Source organism: Mustela nigripes, chromosome 13, assembly GCF_022355385.1.
Source record: "Mustela nigripes isolate SB6536 chromosome 13, MUSNIG.SB6536, whole genome shotgun sequence".
In the NCBI taxonomy this organism is placed as follows: Eukaryota; Metazoa; Chordata; class Mammalia; order Carnivora; family Mustelidae; genus Mustela; species Mustela nigripes.
In genome coordinates this window covers 133143600-133169081 of record NC_081569.1, presented here as the reverse complement: position 1 = coordinate 133169081, position 25482 = coordinate 133143600, and the positions used below count along the sequence as shown (strand labels likewise).

Below are 25482 nucleotides of genomic sequence, written 5' to 3'. Positions count from 1 at the left end.
AGTAACTGACACGCCAGGCATTTTTTTTTATGGGGGTTTTTAGATGGTGATGCTCTATAATCAACCCCATTTATAAATACTAAATAGCATAATCTGAATATTCATTCCCCACTTTGAGTAAGAAAATTGGAAAACAAAGACATATACGAAGAGTGCACTAGTCTCACTGTGGTCACACTCTGGAAGAACCAGTGTGAGAAATTGGAATTAATTGCTGTGTCAGTGTCACTGGGGTTCCATTATCCTTTGCACTGCCATACTAGGAATTCACTCCACTGAATTTTGGCAGCTTTGGGAAGCATACATGCCCCCCCCCCCCCCATTATTTTTTGACGTCCCCCAACCACATCCCCTTCAAGGCCATTCTCCAGCTGTTCCCTGAGGGAGTCATTTTATAGGGAAGTTTCTTTTGTAGGCTTCCAGCTGGCTTCATTTTCACTACCTCCGCGAAGTGGCTTTCTTTGTCGTGTTTATATGATATTATCCATCATGCACTGCCTTGGGGCTTTCCCTTGGATTGACTTCATATTTTTGGTTTGCGCTCACAGGCTGTCTCCCGGTTCAGACATCTACGTGACGGTCTCCTCCATGGCTCTGGCAAGGCCCCAGCCCTGCCGTAACTCCCCTAGCAACCTGTCTTCATCCAGCGAGACTGGCTCTGGTGGAGGCACTTACAGGCAGAAGTCCATGCCCGAAGGGTAGGTGTGGCGCCCATTGACATCGCTGTCTTTCTTCTGTAATTCAGACAAGCCTTGATCACTCTCAAAGGAGCAAGAGGGAAAATGTGGTTAATACCGCAGATAGAACTCTATACATGTTTTAATGTCTGGTTAAACCATTTCTCAGGAAGTTCATCATTCTCTGGCCTCCAAGGGCTCCATGGCAGAGAAATCAGGTTACGTTCATGTTTCCAATTGTATGCATTGCCTAGTTTCATGGTATAGTAGTTGCATAGTTCAGGTTTTGTTTCTTCCTCCAAAGCAAACTCCATAGTACTGGCTAGAGTTTGTGTTGGTGTTGCCGTTAAAGCAGGGGAAATAATCATCCTAGCCAAAGCTTAAAATTACTTTTCTCACACTTTCAAAGTCTCCTGTGACTTTAGCTTGAGAGTTTTTCTGGCTGGCTTGCTTTCTTTCTTTCTTTCTTTCTTTCTTTCTTTCTTTAATTCCTTTTTGGAAAACACCAAACACCCAAAGGTTAACTCTTTGCTTCTGACAAGACTTAAAAATAAAAGGCTGAGCATACATGATTTTAGAGGCTACTAAAGAGAAAAACACCACCACGACCGCCAGAATGTCTGAAGCTGGGACATAATTAGCAGCAAAACGTTACATGACACACACATGCCCCCTTTGCCCAGAGGAAGAGTAAAGGAACCATCGAAGACATCCTGTTGGGCCATCTCTCTGGGAAAGGTGGTAGAGAACTTGGAACTATTTGAAAATCAAATGTGAGGCATTTATAAAAACATGTTTCTATTGAGTTTTCCCTATATATATATTTTTAACAAATGCACAATGATTTGGTTACTTTCTTGAGATTTTATCATGTTATAAAATAGTCATATTTACTAAGAATACCTTCATAATGGATATTTTGTTATAGCATTTTGTTGGTTTTTACAACCATTTAGTGTTGTTGTTGCTAAATATTTATGTTAACAGGAAGTAGGTAATAAACCACCACCACTCCCTCTGCCATCTCAGTGTCCCCCCGGGACTCCCCTAGTAGCATATCTAAAATGCACATGTCTCTTTTAATTACTTTAGTGACAATGAGAAAAAAAAGTTAGCTCTTATCATGAGTTAAAAGGTTATATGATTTTAAGTATTACTATCATACCCTACCATGGGCCCAACTAATTATTTGTTGTTTTAATTAGTAGATTTTAAATGGGCCTGGTTTGACTTCAAAAATAAGAATTCACTGCCTCTTCAGTGTTGGTACAGCAATAAGACATAAGCTAACAGCAGCAAGAGCACTGTTTTCTTGTGACCTGATACGTGTACCCTCGAAACGTGTACCAGAAATGTAAGCCGAAATCTGAGTGTCTTGGTGAATGTTAGCAACACAGTTCCTGTGCCCATCCTGCAATGTTTTTAATTATTCAACCTGATCTGTAATGCCAGCCCTACCGTAGGTGATATTGAGGGTTTTTCCATTATTTGTGAGGTTACCCGGTAATTGTTGACCATAGATGTGTATCTATATCAACATAGATGTTGACCAAAGATGTGTAACATCTTTTTTCACCTGGACTGCTCTTTGATAAGAAGGTAATGATCCAGTGTTCTCTAGAGCCTGGGCATTTTTGCCTGTACCAGTGATAGAGGAGACGGTGCACAGTCTGACTCACATGCTTGTCCCATGGGCCAGGCTGGATTCTAAAGTTACCCTTATCAAGAGAAAGATGATCTCCTCTACTCTACAGCATAGCCCCGTACATGTAGGTATGTACCATTGATGGTGGGGCAGGACTGTATGGGGTCCACGGCAGACTCAGTCCTGCTCAGCTGTAAGAAGCTCAGTAGCGTGGGGTAATACCAGTAGATCAGAGCAGGACATGGTTGTCATCCACATGTGTAATCTGCTCATTCCTAGTCCTCCCTCTGCTTTAAGGGGCCCAGTATCTGCCTTTGTGCCCCCAGTGCAGAATTCTGAGACTACCCAGATGGGTTGAGAGATGAAATTTAGCAGGGTGACTGATAATGCCCGTTCCACACAGGTTGGGGGAAGGTACCTGCGCAAGTTTAGGATGGCAACAAGAGATAAGTAGAAAGCAACACTGTGAAAAAGACAAAGGGTTTGTTCTACTCTCCTTGGAGATTTGTCTTCGGACTACATGCTTGAGGGCTGTGGAGTCAATGGCCAGAGGCAGGGATGGGCTGAGTGAATGAGAAGCTTGGAGATCGAGTCCAGAAGCATAGTGGAGGGCCCACAGCCCAAAGGTGAGACAGAGACAGGCCACTGTAGCTTCCTTCTAGCACTCTGCCATGAGGGTCGAAGCTTGTCCCTGAGGACCACTGAGATCAAGAAAGGAAAGTTGTAGAGAAGTTTCCAGCCTGTGATGAGGAAAGGCCATGAGCCTGCTCTGCAGCCGTGGACTGGCTCATGAGTTAGAGAGCCCCTGGTCCCTGAACATGCCTCGTGTCAGCCAAATGGTACCTGCTTCTCAAGGTAGGATTGAAGGACAGCCTTGCTTTATCGCTTATTTAAAACCAGACAGCCAGAAAAGCACTCAGCTTTAAATCCAGAGGTTTTAAAAGTTGTCTTTGGTTTCCATTGCTACCAAAAAGGAGAAGCAAGACTGAACCCATGTCTAACTTTTATATCTGTGCCTTTTTTAAAAGTCTTTTTTAAAAGTCTTCATTTATTGCAAATTTGAAATAAAATCATAAAATCATAGGGCCAGTTGGAGGATATTGACTGTTCTTGAGCTAAACAAGGACCCTACCTAGGGAGGAAATGGCAAATTTCATAATTAGAGACTCACCCCACCAACCGTTTTTGTTGTCATTGTTAATGAAAATCAGCATCATTGCATCAATTAATAAATACGTACAAAGATGCAAACAGTTTTAGTCATTTTCTTCCAGATGTTTGGATCAACTTACAGGAAAGGCAGAACTGAAATCCACACACAGTCTGCAGGAACCACTGTTTTGTTTCTTAAACAGCACCTTTCACTGAAATTTTCACAAGTCAGTTTTCTTGTTTAACATAAGAGAGGTAACTTCCTTTAGGAAGGTTTGTGATTGAATTTGTAAGCAATTGTCATTGTGCAGAAGTAATTTAGGGAAATGTTAGAGTACAAGGTTCATGTTAACAGCCTTCTCTCCTTTGCAAATGCTTTTGTATAGATTTTTCTCCCCATCCATAAGATAGAATTGCCATTTTACAAATAAAGGCATGGAGATAAAATTCAAGTGACTTGGGGGGGGGTGGCTGGAACTTGACTCCAGGCCTCCTCATCTCCCGCTCTTTCCAGTGCACCACTTGCTGGGCCTCCCCATGCATTTATCAGTCCCTAGCAAATAGGACACCTGTCATAAGCCTGAATCAGTTGGGATCTGTTGATTTTTTATCACATTGATTACTCATAAGTTCGTTAGTAACCACACACAAACGTGTAAGTGTCCACATGAGTCTTTGAATTTTTCACTCTGGCCCTTTCTCCTGGGATCACTCAATATTTACCAGCTGATATTGCTAATCAAGGCATGTGCTTTATAATTAGGCATATATTATTATTCTACCCAGGGTAAAATAAAACTGGCTCATTAAATAACTAACAGTTCTTTCCAGAAATAGCCACTTGCCTTTATGTATGCCAGTTTCCTACTTCCAAATTGCCATTCCCAAAGGCAATTTAAAATTTAGACATCTTGAAAGTGGTCACTCTGTAACGTAAATGTTAGCAATCTTTGTCTTTCAGACCTTGGAGCACACATTTGGAAAATATTGGCCCCGAACCTGAGTGACTTAGTGACTTAGCAGATTACTGAGTTAAGAGAAACCCCTAATGTGTTCCAGTCAGAAGACAGACATGGAACATGAAGATGGTGAAATCTTTCCTTTGCCCACGAATGAGAATCTGAGCTTAGCTACATGTGGGCTGGAACATTTGGGTTTTCTTATTCTATATTTATTGGGTTAGCTTTGAGCCCTTGTCTACAGAGTATGTACTGAACATATACCCTGTTCTTGAACAGACGTGTGTTCACCATGACTCTCACAGTTTCAGCATCCGCGCACACGAGCGCAAGCGTGGGTAGGCGAGGGCCTTCATTAGAGTGTTGCTCATTTTCCTGAGGCCCATCTTCCCCTTCTGGCTGGAGGTCCCTGATGTCGTCTTTGCCTTTGTTTGGGGGCAATCGCCACAGGTTTGGAGTCAGCCGCAGGTCACCCGCCTCCATCGACAGGCAGAACACCCAGTCAGATATTGGCGGCAGCGGGAAATCCACACCCAGCTGGCAAAGAAGCGAGGACAGCATTGCTGACCAAATGGGTAAGTAACTAATTCCTACAAGCAGCAAGTTGGCCACCTCTTGACCTCATGACCACATTCTATGATAGAATACAGCCTCGGTTAATACATGTGGTTAATACATGTGGAGGATTAAGGATTAAGTTCAATTATGTATGAGTGAGGGCAGCAAATAAGACCTGAGAGAAAAGTCAAAGAATTCTAAGTGACCCCCCCCCCGCCCCATTTAGACATAGAAAGGCCATAGGAATTAGTTTTGTCACCGAGATTAAAATGCCACACTGCCAAGCCCCTTGTGTCCTGAGTATCTCCCTCAGCCCTTGCTTGTTGGGTGGTGGCTGCCTACTCTCAGTGCCCTGGAGATTTGTTGGTATTCTTAATGTCAAGTTTAAAAAAACAAAACAGAAGTACAAAGTGGGAAGGAGATGCAGTTGCTGTTGGGTCCCATCTGTAGCGTGCTTAATATCTTGCTCCTCCCGCCTGGGCTGTTCCCCCCTGGCTCTGCTATTAAGCTGTCAGCTGTGGACAGGTCCTAGCAGTAAAAAACAGCTGGATGGGGAGGATTCCCACTGGTGAGCCTCCACTGGGATTTCTGGCACAGCCTTTCTCTCGCTACGTGGAGCTGTTCCACAGTGACACCGTAACCCTCGTTGATACCATAAAACTTTGCCATGAAGCAAGACCAAGTCTCAAAACAGTAGCCTCAGGGATTTAGTGTCAACCTTGTTCATCCATCTGGGACTCGAGTCTGGCCCGTGGGGTGGGCTTTTATTTTTTTCCCCTTTATCCTAGCTCTAGCAGCATTACCACCAGTGGGGGTAAAAAGAGGGAAACTTCAGGGCCAAAAAAGATAACTTTTAAGGCAAAGACCCATCTTTATTTTTTTTTCTTTTTTGCAAATATATTGTTTGGCTCTGTTCTAATGACTCTTCCCCTGTAAATGTACCAATAAGCACAAATGTAGAAAGCAGTGGAGACGTATTTAGCTAAGCCAGGAAGTGAGGAAAAGAAATGTAATTCTCAGGTTTGGAAGATCTGCTTTGTTCCAGTCACATCAGTGAGACATGCCTTGTTACCGGAGCCATCTGTCATTACCCACTCTCACGGCACCTACCCCCAACGCAGAAAACCTGAGCATTTTCCGATCTGCTGTTCTGCTCTTGACGGAATGTTTTTAATTCCATATGTTTTGATACTGTTGAGATGGTAACGCCACATGTGAAAAGGATCCCTTCTTCAACATGACTTTTAGCAGCTTTTTTTGGCTCCTAGTGCGGCCTTCAAGCAGAGCTGCGAGCAAGGTCTTTGTGCAGCGTTCAGAGCCCCACTTCCCACTCATGTGAAGTCACAAAGGTATCTTGGGACTGGAAAGGGTAATTACAAGGTTCGTCCTAGACCCACATTCATTGTTTCACATAAACCTCCCTCCAGTCTTTTTTGCTTTGCATCTACTCTCATTTGGTGGCATCCCCCTCTTCATAGATGAGGCTCGGAAATTAATATCAATGAGTCTTTTTAATATAATTGTTCATCCTTTTAGTAAGATATGCCTTTTTGCTTGCCTGTTTGCTTGCTTTTTTTTTTTTTTTTTTTTTTTTTTAAAAGTAAGATACCCCAGAACCTGCCAGAGAAGCCTTTTCACCAACTGGTGGCCTTTCCATCCAAAATCGATGGCTTCAAATAAAATGTTAAAATAATTTTTTTTCTAATTTTTTAAATTCTACCTTTCCAGAGGAATAACCTTGCTTTCTCTAACTGGAACATCAGACGGAATCTGGGGCTTGGTTGGTCTAAGCCATGCTAGGGAGAAACCAAGAAAAATAATTGCCCTGTTCTCATTACTCAGAGCACTGTACATTGCATGTATCAGGGGCCGACCTTGATACACTCAATTTGTAAGAGCAATTCTCTAATGACTCTCAGGTCACTGAGTGAAAATGCTGAGGGGACTTTTATCTGGTAGCCAGACCCACCTGTCTCTGTACCTCACGTGTGACACACTGGTGCCCTGGTGGAAGTGAGGGCTTGAGCGTGATTGGCTCACCCATCTCGGTGGATTTCGTTTTTCTGCCTCTGCTTCCGGAGGTGGTCAAGAGTCAGAGTAAAAGAGGATGTTGCCCTGTCCTTTACATTCAGGAATGGTGTCGCAGAAGTCCAGACCTGTTGCTCTTAGCTATCAGTATGTTAAAGAAGCTAAATCGCTCACCTTTTACCTTTGGAACCCCACCTTGAACGCCGGCTTGGAGTCCAAAAGGAAGCAATTGTCTTAAGTAAACTAGTTGCTGTGTGTCTTTTCTGTTGTGCTTAGCTTACAGTTATAGAGGACCTCAGGATTTCAATTCTTTTGTCCTCGAGCAGCATGAATATACAGGTAAAATATTTCCAAAGTGTCCTGGTAAGTAACACGTGATTGCATCCGTGCCTGTCTAGGTAATGTAGACCGAGCTAGGTTAGCCACACTTGGCAATGAACAAATTTCATAAATTGAATCCATATAGTCTCTACTTTCCCCCAAAACCAAAAGTTGATTCCTAACTTTGCCGCGTTGTCCATGGCCTTTGGTTTGGTGGTACTTGGCTCTGCTACTGTGTATGACGTGACACACTGTCACCAGCTGCAAGCTTCACCCATCAGCCACTTAGTTTCTGACATGCTGTCTATTGTGTAAACTCTCAACAAGCTTATCGCTGAAATTCAGAGTTTGCTGGTCAGTGACCTGAGAGATGCAATGGCAAGCCGTCTTCATTTGTCAACATGTGCTCGTGCCTGTGTAGCGCCTGCCCCATAACGTCCTGTGCTGTATTCCAGAGCCGACGTGCCATCTCCCCGCAGTATCAAAGGTACTGCCTGCTTTCCGAGAGAGCCCCAGTGGGAGATTAATGCGGCAGGATCCGGTGGTCCATTTGTCTCCAAACAAACAAGGGCATGTAAGTTAACTGTAAAATAATGAAAACGATAAGATTCCTAGCAGCGTACCTTCCGTGCAATGTGAAAATGGCACAGGCGCGCTTCGCTGTTTCTTCCATGTGGTCAAAGAAGCCATTCTGGCGGGAGGTGGGCATTTACTGCTCTGGCCCTGAAATTTCTATTGCCGGTGGCCCTATGGTTGCTTTGAGATAAACTCAGATTCCTCTGTGGTATGCACCCGCCACCCCCACAGATCTGGATGGAAGGCCACATGATGCATTCACAAGGAGTCCTAAAGTATTGGGAACAGAAAGTGCTACACATGGGTCTTATTTGCTTACACAATGGCAAGGATGGGATATGGTGGAAGCATCCATCCAGGGACAGAGAGCTTCTGACAACTGCCCTTCCTGCTTCTCTTGTCTTGTGTAGCTACACACATTTTTGTTTTGCCATACTTCTACATAATTTCTGATCATGAACGGGTAGAATGAAGGATCAGAGGTTTTGCTCATATAAGCTGTGCTCTAGTAAAATGAATATGAAGCTACAGAAACAGAGCACATGCCCGTGGCCAAGCACCCTACGCTAGGCTGTGTGGTGAGAGGCTTCACTGCAGAAATGTGATGTGGTCGTAGTTCTACTTGTAAGTGATAAATTACCCCATCCGTCAGTTTCCCTTCCCTCATTAACACCTTTATATTGGTGACACAGTGAAATAATATTTTGAATAGATTGAGTTAGATTAAATATATTCTTAAAATTAAGTTCACCTGTTTCATTTACTTTTTTAAATGTGGCTACTATAAAGTTTAAAATTACAAATGTGCTTCCTATTATGTTCCTATAGAAATCTGTTACGTAGTTTATACCCTCAGCACATCTTGTTTTGGACTAACCACATTCAAAGTGCTCAGTAGCCATACATGGCAAGGGGCCCCCAAATCCCACAGCACAGATCCAGAGCTAAGGAAGTTCTGCCCCACAAACATTAAGAGTAAAGGAAGACCTCGTAACACATGTGGTGGTGTGGCAAACAAACTAGAGTGCACCGGTGAAGTAGCGGGTTGATTGGTTCTTGTTTTAGAAGGGATTGTTCATTTGAAGTGAAATTTTTGCATCCTTCTCCTGCTCCTTCCCCTCGCCTGTGAAGAACGTGTCCCTTCCTCAGGCAGTACATGCACACACGTGCGTGTAGTTCCTTCTGTCCCCTTTTCACTCAATCTCTACCACGTATCTGGACTTGCTGTCTCCTTCCTAATTTAAAATGATACTTTATTCAAATACCTTTTGAAGTTTTATTTCTTGGGTCAACTGTAGAATGTTCTAGGCAACCAAGCAAGCCTCCGTGTGGAAAGGATTCTGTACACATTTTGATTGAGATAATTCCCATACCATAATATTCACCCACCTGAGTATGCAGCTCACAGAGTTGTGCGCCCATCACTGCGGTCCTCTTCCCTCCGAGCCCTTGACCACCATTCATCCACTTTCTGTCTCTGTGGACATGCCTGTTCTGGACATTTCCCATGAGTGGAATCAAACAACATGTGGCCTTTTGTGAGTGGCTTCCTGCACTCAGCACAACACTCTTAAGGCTCTTCTGTGTTACGGCATGTATTTGTACTTCATTTCTTTCTGAATAACATACCATTGAATGGATATACCACATTTTTAAATCAGGTGACGGACATTGGGGTTGTTTCTGCATTTTGGCTGTGATGAATAATGCAGTTGTAAATACTCATTTAGGTTTTTCATGAACACGTTTTCATCTCTTTTCAGTAGATACTGAGAATGGGATTGCAATTGTTTTCCCACAGCATCTGTCCCATTTTACATTCCCGCCAACCATCATTCCTCTCTGCCTTTTTGGTTAGAACCATCCTAGTGTGTGAAGTGTTGTCTCACTGTGGGGTTTTACACCTCTCTAGAGACTGGGGATCGTGAGCATCTTTTTGTGTTTGTTGGCTATGTGATACTATCTTTGGAGAAATGTCTATTCAAATCCTTTGCCCATTTTTAAATTGGATTTCTTGAAGCACAAAAGTTTTTAGTTTTGATGAAATCCAGTTTATTGTTTCTTTTTATCTTTTGTGCTTTTGGTGTCATATCCAAGAAACCACTGCATAAATAGGTCATGAAAATGTATATGTACATTTCCTTCTAAGAGTCTGATGGTTTTGGTTCCTACATTTAGGCCTTTGATCTTTCTGAGTTTATTTTTCTGCGTGGTAAGGATCCAGCTTCATTCTTTTCTTTTGCATGCAGATCTCCGGTTGTCCTCGCACCATGATTTCCCCCCATTGAATTGTCTTGGCATCTCTGCATAAATTTTCCCTCTAAGCACTCCTTAGAAAGAAAGTGGTGTTCTAAAGAGCTGCCAGTTGGGGAAGGAAAAGGAGATCTCTTTAGGAATAGGTCTTATATTCTGCCTTGTTTCCACTCCGAGTGGTAGGACTTTTGGAATCCAGCACACTTTCTGATTAAGGTGATCTCAATACTATTGATATTTTAGCCCAAGTGAATGAAAAATGGATTCTTAAAAAACAACCTGTCTCTAGCGTTCTTTGCCACAAATGCTGCAAGTGGGTTTGTCCAGGCACCTCCTGTCTTTCTTCGGCTTGTTGTCATTTGAATTTTTGTGCCTTGAGAACCCCATAACCAGGCACGGGCCAGGAGGTGCTTCTCCCTCGCGTTCTAGCGCTTAAGTCAGTCTTGCTTCCCTTGCAGTCCGATAGCCACTACTCAAGCCACTCCAGCAGCAATACTCTCTCCAGCAACGCATCGAGCGCCCACAGTGACGAGAAGTGGTATGACGGGGACCGCACCGAATCCGAACTCAACAGCTACAACTATCTGCAGGGCACCTCTGCCGACAGTGGTATTGACACCACCTCCTATGGCCCCAGCCATGGCAGCACGGCCTCCCTGGGGGCCGCCACGTCGTCCCCTCGCTCGGGGCCAGGCAAGGAGAAGGTGGCCCCCCTGTGGCACAGTTCCAGCGAAGTGATCTCCCTGGCAGATCGGACTTTAGAGACAGAGAGCCTCGGCATGGAGCGGAAGGCAGAGTCCTCCCTGAGCCTGGATATCCACAGCAAGAGCCAGGCTGGCTCAAACCCGCTGACCAGGGAGAACAGCACTTTCAGCATCAACGATGCCGCTTCCCATACAAGGTAATGCTGTTCCCCGCTGCCTCGGCCGCCGCGCCCAGCCCGGTCCTGGGTCCGGCGGCCAGCCTCATCCCGCCTTCCTGCACCCACCAGTGTCCAAAGAAGGGGGTTCCGAGGCAGTGACTGCCCGTTTTACATTTGCCTTGGATCTGCCACCCGACACTGGATTCCTCCCGTCCCCACACATTATCTTTCACTGCAAATAGAAAATAGAAAAGTTCGCAGATTTAGTCTTCATGAAGTTGTGTTTGATGTTATAAAAGACTTTCTTCTGTACCAGAATCAGAGAAGAATTTTAGAATTCTGGCTGTCAGGTAGTGATAGAGAATGAAACAGTCTTTAAAGATGCTAAAAGAGAATCTTGAGCATATTTTTAAAAGAAAGGGGTCCTTCTAGACTCATGTGGCTTTATTTATGACGCCGAACACATCCTCCACACTGCCTCTCCGTCACCGAACATCACTCAGCCTGTGTTCACATGAGAATTCTTTTTCAGGAAGTGCCTCCTGACAGTGATGTGTTGATTGGGGGCAGGGGGGTGTCCAGTAGAAAAGTGTGGCTAAAATTAGACCTCGAATCTCCCTTTCTGAATAAAAGAAGTGCACATTCTCCAATCTCTGATAGGCAAAATAAATGCCATTTTCCATTTCCTCTTTTGGATTTGAGCCTAAAATCCAAAGTATGGCAGGATTCTTCCGTTTCAAGGAGGAAGTATTCTACTACGATGTTTTGGGGCCTATTAATGTCTGTTGTGGTTTCTCCTTTTGCCTTTTGTTGTTGTCAGTCATTGATCATTTTGCTTGACAGCACCTAACTTTGCTGTCCGCTGGGCTTCCTTTATCATTACGCCCTGAAGAAAAGTAGCAGAGAAACTGAATTTAGTTTTTCTTTTTTGATGGGAATCTAGGCACATAAATTGTCAGTAAACCCCAGATAATCTAAATAACAGAGGATGCCCTCTGTGTAATGTGGATTTGTTTAACATGGTCGGGTAAATACTCAGTTCTCTCATTGTGTCTGCACTGTTACTGATGAGGTTCTTGAGCTCCCCATCAAGCATTTCAGAAGCTTTACTTCTGTTTACTACTACCTGTCTAGAAACCACGTGACTCCCAAGCAGGAAGGTGATTGGGAAAGTCATCTCTGTATTCTTGAGTACCAGGCATCCAGTTACTTTTCCATAATTCAGAAAATAGAATGTTTGGTTCAGATAGGTTAAGGACATTGTTGGGAAAGCAGAACAGAAAGCTGAGCATCAAATGCCATCCTGCTGTAACGTAGACCTAGGGTCACGTGACAGAGAACTATGGCAATTTGAGGCCGTACCATCTCCTCGACTAATCCTGTGCCCTAACTCAGACTGTTTTTCTGTGTGTCTTCTAGGTTTAGCTCGACTCTTGTCTTTTTGGTGTTCAGTTATTTTGAAAGGAGGTTATCTTTTTAAGAATGATATTCCGGGGACACCTAGGTGGCTAAGTCAGTTAAGTGTGTGCTTTTGGCTTGGGTCATGGTCCTAGGAGCAAGCCCCACATCAGGGTCCCTGCTCAGTGTGGAGTCTGCTTCTTCCTCTTCCTCTGCCTCTTCCTGACTTGTGTGCATGTGCACACATGCGCTCTTTCTCTCTCACTTTCTCAAATAAAATCTTTGAAAAATTATATTCCATTTGGGGATGTATATGTCTGGTCTGATTTGATGGCAGAAGAAAGTCAAGTTATGGAGGTCTTATCTGGAATAGCATCCCCGTGGAGTAAGGTTGACAGGCTGGGCCTCTGAAGCCAAAGCCCAAGATGTTAGCTGTGCCATCTAACACATGCTGAGGCTACAGAGATTCCCCCTGTGAAAAGTAGGGTTTGTATAATCTGGGCTGGCATTATCTGAATGTGCTGATGGGGGCTGCCTAAAGGCCTCAAAGGATTATCTAAATTTTCTGCTTCAAACTGACCATGCAGAAATCATTGAAATCATCATTTGGAAATAACTCTTCGGTTGAAAGTCAGACTTTGTAGAGAAGAATGTGGCCTTTCAGGCAAGGTGGAGGGCTTCCCACCCGCTGACAGGTTGAGTCACAGTCATTGTTAGACTCTGGTAAGCAGGGATGCTTTGTGCCTTCTGTCTGTTGATCTTGGCAGACTGAGCTGGATAATCAGAGCTTCTGCAAACTTCCTTCTCTGAAGGAAAGAGGGACTTAGCCACCAAATGCACGGTGCTGGAGAAACCAGAATCACTGCAAATTAGAGTGTGCATGTCCTCAGAAGACGGGAATAGCAATTAATGTGGAGATCTCTTGACAGTGCAGAAAAGAGCTCGTACCTGGGACGTGGTGACAGAATCTAAATTACAGTGATTAAGTTCCACCGCGTGTTTCTGGCTGGGCTGTGTTCCTACCCCTCTGTCCTCCAGTCTCACTGCGGATGATCGTGCAGGTTTTTTGTGCCCCCCCCCCCTCAGGAGAACTGCATTAATGTAAGTTGATAATTACATAGGCTTGTTCTATTTGCATATCATTAAGAGAAGCCACACACACTGATAACAGTTCAGTCTATTCATGGCTCTGAAGTGTTGCTCCCTAGAATATACATGTGTTTTCTATGAAGTTTGGAAGTTTAGGGAGAGATTTTTGGTTTTTTGCAATGGCTGTTTCACTTTGAGGTCTTAAACCATTCCAAAAATAAAATAAAATGGTTTATGGTGACCATAAGAGAGATGAAGACCTTTCCAGTTTTAAAACACTCTTACCAGGGGACCTGGGGGTGGCTCAGTTGGTTAAGCATCCAACTGTTGATCTCAGCTCAGGTCTTGATCTCAGCATCGTGGGTTCAAGCCCCATGTTGGGGCTCCACGACCAGCATGGAACCTGCTTTAAAAAAAATAAAAATAAATAAAAGTAAAAGACTCTTACCAGCTGGGCTCTTCTTTTTCTTAGAGTTCTGGCCTGGGTGGTAGACAGTGCTGGTTTGTGTGGTGACCAAAGACCCCTCTGTTAGTGTATGGCACTCTCGTCCCACATAGCCAGTGATATTACTGCCATCAGACCAGACTCAGGAGCACATGTTATAAAGCTGAAAACTCCTTTCATAGGTACAAATCCACATTTCTTCTGTAACGTCCTGACCTGTTCTGTTCGGGGTTCAGGCTTCCACAACCCCCCTCATGTGCCAGCCATTCTGCCCTATCCTCCTGATGCCTATAGCCCCTCGGAGCTCGGCGGTCAAGGCGTTCCCACACATGCAGTGACATCCTTTCCCCCTGATGGCCAGCACTAGACTGTTTCCCACCCACTGTCCATCCTGAGCACCTCTCCGTACTGTGTGCCACCACGAGCGTAGTTTGGAGCGCTCGGGACGTCACAGACCTCAGATAGGAACAACTTGTTCCTTAAAGTTCCCACCTTTTTGAGTGCTGTGAAACGTGTAAGCCTGACAATTCACAGACCTGTACCCCTAGGCCAAATAATACATTATATGTTAATAAAAAAAAAGATCCCACCTTTTGCCTGATGACTCCTCAGGCCTTCCACCAATAATCCAGTTCAAAACTAACATAAATCCTCCACTCCTGACTACGACTGTATCTCAAAGCTTGTTGTAGAGAAGTGCCCGTATTCTCACAGAGGTGTGCTGCTTTTATGAATAGGTATATGGAGAAGAGTATACAAAAGTCCCGGGACAGCGTGAACGTTGAGTGAAGTCATCTCTACGTAAGGTTTGTTTCATCTGCAAAATACAGCTGGGGAGAACTTTTTAATAGCGTCCATGCAAGTATCAGTCACTATCTGGATGTCAGTTGGTCAGTGTCTGACATTCACTAAAAGGGCTGATTTCAGTCCAGGAAAAATGCCTGCTCCTGGTCATCAGTACAGTTCAATTTCATGACTGTGCTTTTTCTGGCTGACTTAATGAGTTCACTAGTCATGCCAGGAAAGCTGTAGGTTTCTTGAGAGTAGAGGTATAGAAGGACTTCTTCAATTGAGTTCACATAGAACAGCAGGATGTGCCTCGGCCTCCTGGAGCTCCCTGGACTGTCCGTGTGCCGCTGAGTCTGCGTTAGAGCCGGCGTGTTTGCCTTTCATTCTCTGCCCTTTTTGGCATCTTGTGTATGAGAGAAATATGCCTTCTTTGTTTAGAAGTTACTCTGTTATCTTTATTCTGCTAACATTTCTCTCTCAGATCTCTCCTGCCTGGAATTTTTTTTTTTTTTTTTTTTTTTTTTTATTGCTAACAGTGAATTGCCTCTCATCTGTGCTTTTTTCTTAAGATGAGAATATTATTTTTCTAAGTGTTATGAGCTAATTCAGAATTTGAATGTGAAGCCTCTGAAATGATAAACCCAGAACTTATCCTCAACATGTGGTTGGCTCTGCTTGTCTTATGTTGGTTGGGTCATTTTCATTGGTCATTTCTTTGGTCTGACACACAGTGGGCATTCAGGATTATTGTATTTTGCTTTTACCTAGCAGAAACTTGCACAGATTTGTGCTAAGCTGTTGTGCCCCATTTCTTTCAGTTTATGGGAGAGGGTGATTATTTTATCTAGAATACAGTGCTGTCTAGTTAACCTGAAAGACTAAGAAACAGAACCACTGTGGTTGAAATTTCAAGAGAACACTGAGAAAATGAGACATCTCTCAAGCCTTAGACATCAGACGGCTGGATGGGGCACTCACTGCCATAAGGTTTATTACCTCTCTGATCTGTGATGCAGCTAATTAGTTCATCCAGTCAATATGGACAGCCCCAATTCTCCCAATGCCATTATATCATCAGGCCAAAAGGAATTCGGAAAGAACTGAGTCCATCCCTTGTCCTATTGAAACCATCTTACCAGGATCAGAACTTGCCCAGCTGCCTCAAATGCGGGGAGAGGGAAGATGATCCCAAACAGAGAGAGGCCATGTCCTCTCTGAGCAATTCCTGTGCTCATGTTCTCTCCTTCTTCAAAACTTCGTCCTATGTCTACCTACCTGAAATTCTTCTCACTGCAGCTTAAATGAACAATTAAGAGAGACTAAATGGTTTCTCTGAGCTGAGTTTTTCCTAAACATTAAGATTTTTGAATGCTAAGATTATAAAAAATTGTAGATATCAATAAGAAACCATGTGCAAAATATACAAAATATACATACGTATATATATGTATGTGTGTGTGTACACACACATACACACACACACACACAATCTCTTTTTTTTTTTTTTTAAGAAATATTTTTAAAGAAATTTTATAACAGTTCTCCACCCCCAGGCAAGTTGAGAGGGGAACGGAGGGAAAGTAGGTTTGCATCCTGAGATGGTGGTACAGGTCTCATTCTGCCACTCAACAGCCCTCTGGCTGGTCAGGGCATTTCACCACGTGGGTCCCTTATCTGGGAGCGAATAACACCTGGCCTACTTAACAAAATGGTTGTTTTTCTATGTCTGTGAGAATAAGAAAAGGTTATCAAGTGTATTGCAAACTGTAAATTTTCTTTTGAGGTGAAAGGCTTTTGGCATTTTTTTTTAAGCTCTCCATCACCTGCCTTAATGAGGTTTATCTTGCTCCTTTTCCTTCAACAAACAGGGATCTCCCACAGGTCCTATAATTGTCTTTTATGTGTCTCATTCTATAATTACATTTTTGCTTCTCAAGCTCCCTGCTTTTTCTTTTTCCTTTTTAGATGCCAAACCTGAACGTGACATTCTTCTCAGCTGTGCTTAAAAATATGATAATATTCGTAGTTCTCTTATTAGCTCCCTCCTATCTAGCTCAGCAGACTTGTTCAGCTTGTGGTCCACTGTGACCCCTGAAGCCCCTTCTACTGTGTATGCCTCGCCACCCACTTCTCTATGCTTTATATATCAGTGTGCCCTTGGACTTACTAAATATCTTGTGTTGTTTGTTTTTTAATTTGAATTCTAGTTAGTTAACCTACAGGGCAATATTGGCTTCACAGCATTCAGTGCTCATCAAATAAGTATCTCATGTTCTAGATGAATAGTTTTCTTTACCATAATTATTTGCACATCTCCTTTGCCAGCTTAATCATTCCTGTTTCTTTTCCGCGATCCTTTAGATTGAGGCTTCTCAAGCCCTCCTACATTGTGGAGCCCAGTATTGGACAGAATCAGCTAGTGTTGAACACAGCGGAAACAGGAGTCCTCCTTAAATACATCCTCCACGTTATCTGTCACCCAGAGGCTTAAGTATTTGTTATTTGTACAAGTAATCACAGGAAACCTGATCCCTCCCCTTGGTGTCTGGCCAGCATTCAGACTTCATGCAGATTTTGTCATAGCCATTACACTGGTGACTGATTGCTGGTCTCCCCGTCCTGAAAATATACTTAGTACACCCAGCCTGTCTAAACTCTGTCCCTCTGTGTCATCCCTGGAGGGCAGATGACTCCAAGTGTTTCCTTCGGCAGCTTTTGGCAGCGCAAGAGCAAGCATAGCCCGTGTGTCCCACAGGAGGCGGTGGCCTTAGTGACAGTGCAGACGTGCAGGACGGCTCCCCAGGCCCTCAGAGCTCTGGTATTTGGGCTTTTGTCTCCTGACACTCAGGCTGCTCCATCCTCCTTGGGTTATCCCTTTGCAAGGTCCACAAGCAGAGGTAGCCCCTCCTCCATGACGCGGTACATGTTGTGACTCGCAGATAGGTCGTCCAGCATCTTCTCCTAGGAGGTTTGACCACGGCTGGGAAGGTGAAATCACCAGCTCGTGGGGCATTGGGTTCATGGTTTCACTGGGCTGAGACAAGAAGTTGGGACAGACTGCCCCAAGTGTCCAATTACCCCGTGGCCTCCGTTCTTTTTGTGTGAGGTAGTACATATGTCCATGCAGCTCTCTTCCTTTTCCAAAATTCATGTCCTGGAATGACCAGACAAATAAAACCTGGTCCATTTTGAGGAAAGGGAAACACACTGTAGTTGGTATGAGAAGTAAAGCTGGTGGCCCCTTCTTGTGGCATCCAGGAGCCCCCGACTGGACGGCTCAGTTTGGCCGTACTCACAGTTAAACTCACTTCTGATACAGTGAGAAAAGTCACGAGTGTTGTATCTGTCATGTCCTAACATACCGATTGCTGTTCTCTTTCTGTTCCGTCTTGCTCGCTCATTACCTTCCTCCACAGCTCCCGTGGAGAGATCTAATTTGCCCAGGCTACCACCGGATGGCAGCGTATTGGATTAACATGAAATCTGCGGGATGGTGAAACAACGCAGCCACACCGTCCCCCTGTACAAGGGAGCTGATGGCTTCATTGTAGTTGTTTTGTAATTAAAGCCGCCTCAGAGATGCTCAGGGCCAGCGGGGTGGGCAGCTTCAAGGAGCCCCACCACCGGCAGGGGCCAGGAGCGGGGCTGCGAAGCAAGGACGAGCCCACCCATTTTAGAATGGGGGGGCTGAGAGGCTGACGCAGTAGTTCGTAAACCTCTAGGGACATCTCTGGGCACTCCTCCAGATTTCTGGGGCTCTCGAAGATCTGACATAAGCCAAGGAAACTTCATTTACATCAATCCCTGCAGGTGGCCACAGTCATGGCTGGAGGAACACTGCTCCAGGGGCTTCACCGTTTCACCTTTTTTTTTTTTTTTTCCTTTTTGAGAGTTTTATTTATTTGAGAGAGAGAGGGAGAGAAAGTGTGTGCAGGGTGGGGGCGGGTGGGGGCGGGTGGGGGCAGAGGGAGAAGCAGTCTCTCCAGTGAGCAAGGAGCCCGATGCGGGACTCGATCCCGGACCCTGGGATCATGACCTGAGCAGACGGCAGACACTTAACCAACTGAGCCACCCAGGCGCCCCGTGGCTTCACTTTCTTGATGGTGATCTTCACTTTCTTGATGTTTGATGATGTCTTAACAGTCTGAATAAGTCAAGTGATTGGAGCAGTTCTCGATCAGTGTGCACACTTAGAGGGAGATTCCACAAGAATCCATACTCTAGGCACCAGCCCAGCTCTTATCAAATTAAAATATCTGGCATTGGAGCCCAAGAATGTGTGTTTTGAAAGCTCCCAGGTGATCTTCATGTGCCTGCTTGGAATTAGAGGCCAAATGTGCCAGAGTCTCACCTTGCTTCATGCTGTGAGTGGTATACATTAAAGAAGGAAGCACTGCTGATGAATTATTCATTTGTTTTTACTTTTACTTTTGTTCCCAAATCTAATCAGTTGTTAAGTAGGGCTGTCTTGATTATAACCATTAGTGAATAAAAGTGCGCTGTAATTTCACACCTGAGAGCTAGTGCCAGCCATCACGTTCACAAATAAAACTGATAATCGGGGTCTATGGTCTTACTTAAGCAATCATCCTTTTAAGAATATGCTTAGAAGCATAATCTGTAGATTTAATTATTTCCTGCAATAAAAATAAAGCAACACCTAGTTTTAAATACAGCCTGAGTAAAACACATTGTCTTCACACCTAACTCTCTCTTACATTTAAAATGAATAGCTGATTTATTTGACCGTTTCTCTCATCACATTTTGAATGCCTACTATGGCCGGCGACTCTGGTAGGCATGGAGAGTACAGCAGTGAAGGAGAAAAAGATCAGCCCTTGTGGGGCTTCCATTTAAGTGGGGGAGACAGACTATCAACAAGATAAGCAAGTTAAGTAGATAGTGAGCTCCGTACGTACTGAAGAGAAACCCTTTGTCCAACAACTCTTTCATCGGGAGTCCACTATATTCTGGCATTGTTACACACCCAAGAATGTCTGCCTTCAAAGAGTTTATAATCTGGTTCAAAAACTTACTGAACGCCTCCCAGGAAAATGGTACTAATTAAATTCATACAGGAAGCAAAGAGCTCCAAAAACTGTATATGCTGTATATATTGTTCTCTCTTTGATGTCTCTAAGCCTTTCCTATAATTTCCCTTTTCACAGAGGCCAGACATGGCTGAAACCAGCATAGCTATTTTTTAAAACATGGGAGAAATGATTTAAAAATTAATGGACTATGCAATTTACATTTTATTCTCATTCTACATTCTACATTTAATGGCAAATTATTTCTATTTTGACCACACGCTTAGTCTTTCAAAGCCCCAGGGTTCTGAATCTTCGTGCTATCATATCAAGATACTTGCTGAGAAATGGAAACTACCGGAGTTTCGAAGGCTTGTCTGGTGCAGTGGTTTTCAGGTTTTGAGTTAAGGACCATGGCATTGGCTGGGAACGAGTCAGAGCGCAGATTCCCGTGTGTCTGCCAAGGCACCCAATCAGAATCTCTGGGGTCTGTCCTTCAACGTAAAACATGCCCTGACATGCTCCGGCACTAGTAATTCACAAACACTTGCTTTCACCTCTGGGTGCTAATCGAAGCAGGTAAAACCAGCCCATGATTATCCAAGACGAAGGTGTACAGGTCAGACCCTGATGTACTATTTTTGACTTATGGGAATCTGCTTCCCATCAAGAAAGCATGCTTCCCATGCTTCACCGTAACCATAGATGAGTGGAGACACCCCCACATCTGTGTTATAAGTGTGTATGAGAGAGGTATCATGGGGGGGGGGGCAAGTCTACAAGCCAGAGATAAGCTCTTGTCCCTAAAAACGCAATAAACAGCCACAACCCTGTCATATTGTGGCAAATGACTGCAAAGGCTACGTCTACTCTTAGCGCCTAGGAAGCTCCTGCTGGTGTTCCGGAGTTACTGTGTGTTGCTTTGTCTCTGGAGACACAGTCTGAGCTTGTCTGCCTCTGTCTTTATGTCCTTCCTGATTCCTTTTTCCTTCTGGTTCATCTTTCCACTTTTAGTCTGTTTTCCACAACAGAGTCCTACTATTATTTTGTTCTTATTGATTTAACGCGTGGCATTTATGGAAGAGTTCTGTATCCCTTTTTCCCTTTTCTTCCTTTTAAAGGCAAACAAATGGGATATTTTTTATCAAGAGGTGAAAACTAAATGAGATTACATGGCCTTTACATTTATGCTGCCCTTTGAGGTCTTGGGAGACATTTTTTTTCTTTCCTTTCCGCTCTAGCTACAAGTCTCTGGGAAAAAGAAAACTGTTAGAGCAATCAGAATATAGCTAGTCGTTTCTTTTTATCGTATTTTTTGTGAAGTTTGAGCCTGGTCCCTCCTCTTTAATTACAAAAATAAAGATGTTTATGTTTGTTCTGTGGCAATAAGGCCCATTTAGTGTAGCGAACTTTGCAGATCCCCTCTGTTCCGTGCCGTTCCCTCTAGTCTGTGGCAAAGCCTCGTGGACTGATAAGGCCTTCTCCTTTCAGGTCATCTACTTCTGATTTATTTTTGTGGGTGTGTTCTCATTGAAGTATGACACATGTAGAGAAAGAGGTTCAGGTCATACTGTCCATTGGCGTGAATTTTCACGAAACGAACATATCTCGTGTAATCTCTACCCAAATCAAGCGCTGGAACAGAGCCAACATCCAGACACGACCTCCTCTCACTTGTCTTCCCCGGTCATTCCCACCTCCTCGCCCGGGTAAACACAGTCTCGAATGCTAAAATCACACACACATTTTGCCTATTTTGGGCTTTATGTGAGTGGAATCGTGCCATATGTTTTACTCCATGTCTGGTGTCTTTAAGTCAACAGTACCTCAGTGAGCGTCACCATGTGTCTTAGGTAGCATCAGTTTAGCTGCGTGGCTGTGTCAAATTTACCTCGTGAGAACATGGAACAACTCATGTATCCCTTCTGTGGAGCATTTGGAGTGTTTCCAATTTGGGGACATTACAGATTCTTGCACATGTCCTTTGGTACACCTGCGTGTGCATATGGCAGGCACAGGCCTAGGAGTGGAGCTGCTGTGTCCTTCGATACACACACGTTCAACTTCAGCAGAGAACGTGAGCTGCTTCATCTCAAGACGGTGACAGCATATCCGTAGTGTAGGAGAGTTCAGGCCACTTCACATCGTTGTAGCACTTCATGTTGGAAGTCTTCTTAATTTTAGCCTTTCATTTGGGTGTGTAACTGGTTTTTCTTTTGGCTTCAGTTTGTAGTTTCCTGATAACTGACAATGTTAAGCATTAATGTTTACTTATTAATCTTTTAGATATCCTTGTTTGTGGAATTCCTTTTCAAATCTTTGCTCATTTTTCCTATTGGAATGTCTGTCATGTTGAGTTTCAGAAGTTCTGTATTCTGGATTGGAGCCCACCGTTGGGTGTATATGTTTTACACATATTCTGCTTCTCTTTCTTTTGAGGACTAGAAGTCCTTACTTTCAGCGGGGTTCAATCCTTTCCTTTATGATCCTATGAAAGAAACCTCTGCCTCTGTCGCAAAGATGTTCTTCGCAGTGTGGTCCAGAATCTTTAGATACACACTTAACTATGCGAGCCAGTGGGAATGGATTTTTAGGTGAGGTTGCAGGTGGGGGTTCAACACTGACTTTCATCTGTGCGTGCTCCCTCGGCACCACTGAGATTGGGTGGTTTTGATTTTTTGTTGTTGTTGTTCATGCCCTTAGTTTTTTTTTTTTAATAAAAAATGTTTTTATTTTAGACTAGTTTTTGATTGGCAGAAACATTACAAAGACAGTGCAGAGAGTTCCCGTGTACCCTCCCACCCATGGTCTGGGGTACACACGTCGTAGCTAATGCGTCATTATGAAGTCCGGGCTTTATTCAGATCAGGATCATTGGTTTCTGACAAAGCGCTGCTGGCAGATGCTGTGAGACCACGTCCTCGTGACTAAATCTTCCATGACAAGTGTGCTGTGGTAGGAGCCCACATCTTTGGTCTCCGCTGACACTCGAGAACTCAGCAGGGCTCGCGTGGTGTGGACACAGGTCCTGGGAGACCCTGGGGAGGGACGTGTGGAAATTCTGCCATCGAAGAGCCTCCAGCGTTGTAGAAATCCTGAACTCTCAGGCCCGGCCTTGGAAATCCTGAGCTTTAGTATGTGATGAGTAGCCTTTCCTTGGGTCCTGAAGACTTTAGTTTTGTTAATCTTGAACCAAAGTTTAAAATCCACAAATCATGACCTGCTTTGTGTTTTCTATTTAGTCAACATGCTATACATCACATCCCCAGGACTCCCACATGGACATTTGTACCTTTTGACCCTCTTCCCTCAGTTTCCCCCATCCTCCACCCCCACCTGTGGCCACCAGTCTGTTCTCTGTGTCTGTGAACTTGGGTTTTTTTAGATGGCACGCATAAGTAGATGACATAGTATTTGTCCAGCTTATTTCAATTAGCGTAATGTCCTCAAAGTCCATTTATATTGTTACAAATGGCAGAATTTCCTTCTTTTTATGGCTGTATAGTATTTCATTGTGTATTTATACCACTCTTTTTTTATCCATTCGTCCATCAGTGGACACTTAGGTTATTTCCATAGCTTGGGTCTTGTAAATAATACTGCAATAGACATGGGATTGTAGATGCTTTCAAGTTAGTATTTTCACTTTGTCTAGGTAAAACTCAGAAGTGGAATTTCTAGATCATATGGTAGTTCTATTTTTAATTTTTTGAGGAACATTTTGCTGTTTTCCGTAGTGGCTGCACCAAATTACATCCCCACCAACAGTGCACAAGGGGTCCCTTTTCTCCACATTCTTGTCAACACCTATTATTTCTTATCTTTTTGATAACAGCCATTCTAACAGGTGTGAGTGATATTTAATTGTGGTTCAGATTTGCATTTCCCAGATAATTAGTGAGGTTGAGCATCTTTTCATGTAACTGTTAGCCATCTGTATGTCTTCTTTGGAAAAATGTTTATTGAGATTCCTTTGCCCATTTAAAAAAAATTATTTTTTATTAACATATAATGTATTATTTGCCCCAGGGGTACAGGTCTGTGAATCGTCAGGCTTACACACTCACAGCACTCATCATAGCACATACCCTCCATTTACTCCTTTCCTACCCCCCAAACCCCCCAACGTTGCCTCTCAACTTCCTCATGTCAGGGAGATCATATGATAATTGTCTTATTCTGCTCAGCATAATACCCTCTCATTCCATCCACGTGATCACAAATGGCAAGATTTCATTTCTTTTGATAGCTGCATAGTATTCCATTGTGTATGTGTATATGTGTGTGTGTGTGTGTGTGTGTGTGTGTGTGTGTATGTATACACACAAACACCACATCTTTATCTATTCATCTGTTGATAGACATCCTTTTTTAACCAGATTTTTTTTCTCTGGAGTTATATGAGTTATTTATATATTCTGGGTATTGTGCCATTATCAGATGTATGATTTACAAGTATTTTCTCCTTCACTAGGTTGCCTTTTCATTTTATTGATGGTTACCTTTGCCGTGCAGCTTTTTAATTTGACATAGTCCCACATGTTTATTTTTGCATTTGTTACCTTTGTTTTTGGTGTCAAATTCAGAGACATCATGGCCAAGATCGATGTCAAGGATATTACCCTATGATTTCCTCTAGGAGTTTTGTGGTTTCAGGACTTACAGTCAAGTCTTTAATCCATTTTGAGTTGATTTTTGTACATGGTGTAGGAGAGTGGCCCATTTTCACTCCACTGATCAGCCTTTTAAGAGTCCCTCTTACTGCCGGATGCCATGGGGAAGGAGACATCAGTGTCCCTCTTTGGCCTTGGATGTGGGTGTTTGGAGAACTGTATGCTGATCTAGCTTGGACCTGGGGAGCATCACCATGACCCCTATTTCTGAGGAAGGCAGGCAGACAGCCACTGAGATGGCCAGACCTTTTATTGCCATTTCTCCTGTTCCTTGCCTGTCCTAGAGCCCCTAACAAACTCTGGTGTGCCAGCATGTTTCAAAGCATCCCTGATTTCCTCAACTGTTTTTACCTTTTAACTTAGAGTGCAGACTAAGCCCCAGTGACTGTGTTTCATTTTTATAGCAGACATTTAAATTGTAGCAAGAAAAAAAGAAAGACTAGCCAGCCAATCCCATTAATATTTGATGATACAGTCATTGTTCTTTAACGTGGCCATAACCCCTGTCCTGGATGACACTTTGATAGCCGCCGTGTGGACCCCGGAATGCACACATGCACACTGGGGTCCTTTTGTCTTTGTCACGCTTCTCCTCAGTACCATGAGCTCTCGACACTCTGCCAGCCCAGTGGTCTTCACCAGTGCCAGAAGTTCCCCCAAAGAAGAGCTCCATCCTGCCACCTCGCAGCTCGCACCTTCCTTCCCCTCCTCCTCCTCCTCCTCTTCGTCTGGCCCTAGGACCTTCTACCCTCGCCAGGGCGCGACCAGCAAGTACCTGATTGGGTGGAAGAAACCCGAAGGAACCATAAACTCTGTGGGATTTATGGACACGAGAAAGTAAGAATTCTTTCGCTTCTCTTACTGGGTGGTTTGCTTTTAACAGGACAGAGAACAGAAAAGGTTGAGGCAATTTCCTACCACAGAGGCGGCCGGCTGGGGGTTGTCAAGAGATTTTTATTTTTCCCTCCTAAGTAAAACTTAAATTATTTCTCTCCTTCATTCCTTAAATAAGTTATGTGGCAAATCA

General features: G+C 43.8%; 1 protein-coding gene across 4 annotated transcripts in view; it reads left to right on the top strand.

Annotated features, from left to right (window-relative positions):
- SIPA1L1 (signal induced proliferation associated 1 like 1) overlaps window positions 1–25482 on the top strand; it is a 136644-nt gene that overhangs the window by 86005 nt on the left and 25157 nt on the right. For 2 of the 4 annotated variants that reach the window (XM_059373832.1, XM_059373831.1), the window contains exons 10-15: window positions 549–698; window positions 4884–5008; window positions 7296–7358; window positions 7796–7914; window positions 10628–11070; window positions 25053–25292. In XM_059373832.1, coding sequence (XP_059229815.1) covers window positions 549–698; window positions 4884–5008; window positions 7296–7358; window positions 7796–7914; window positions 10628–11070; window positions 25053–25292 — 1140 coding nt within the window. The remainder of the gene's footprint in view (window positions 1–548; window positions 699–4883; window positions 5009–7295; window positions 7359–7795; window positions 7915–10627; window positions 11071–25052; window positions 25293–25482) is intronic. The other 2 variants (XM_059373835.1, XM_059373834.1) reach the window with 1 other exon arrangement.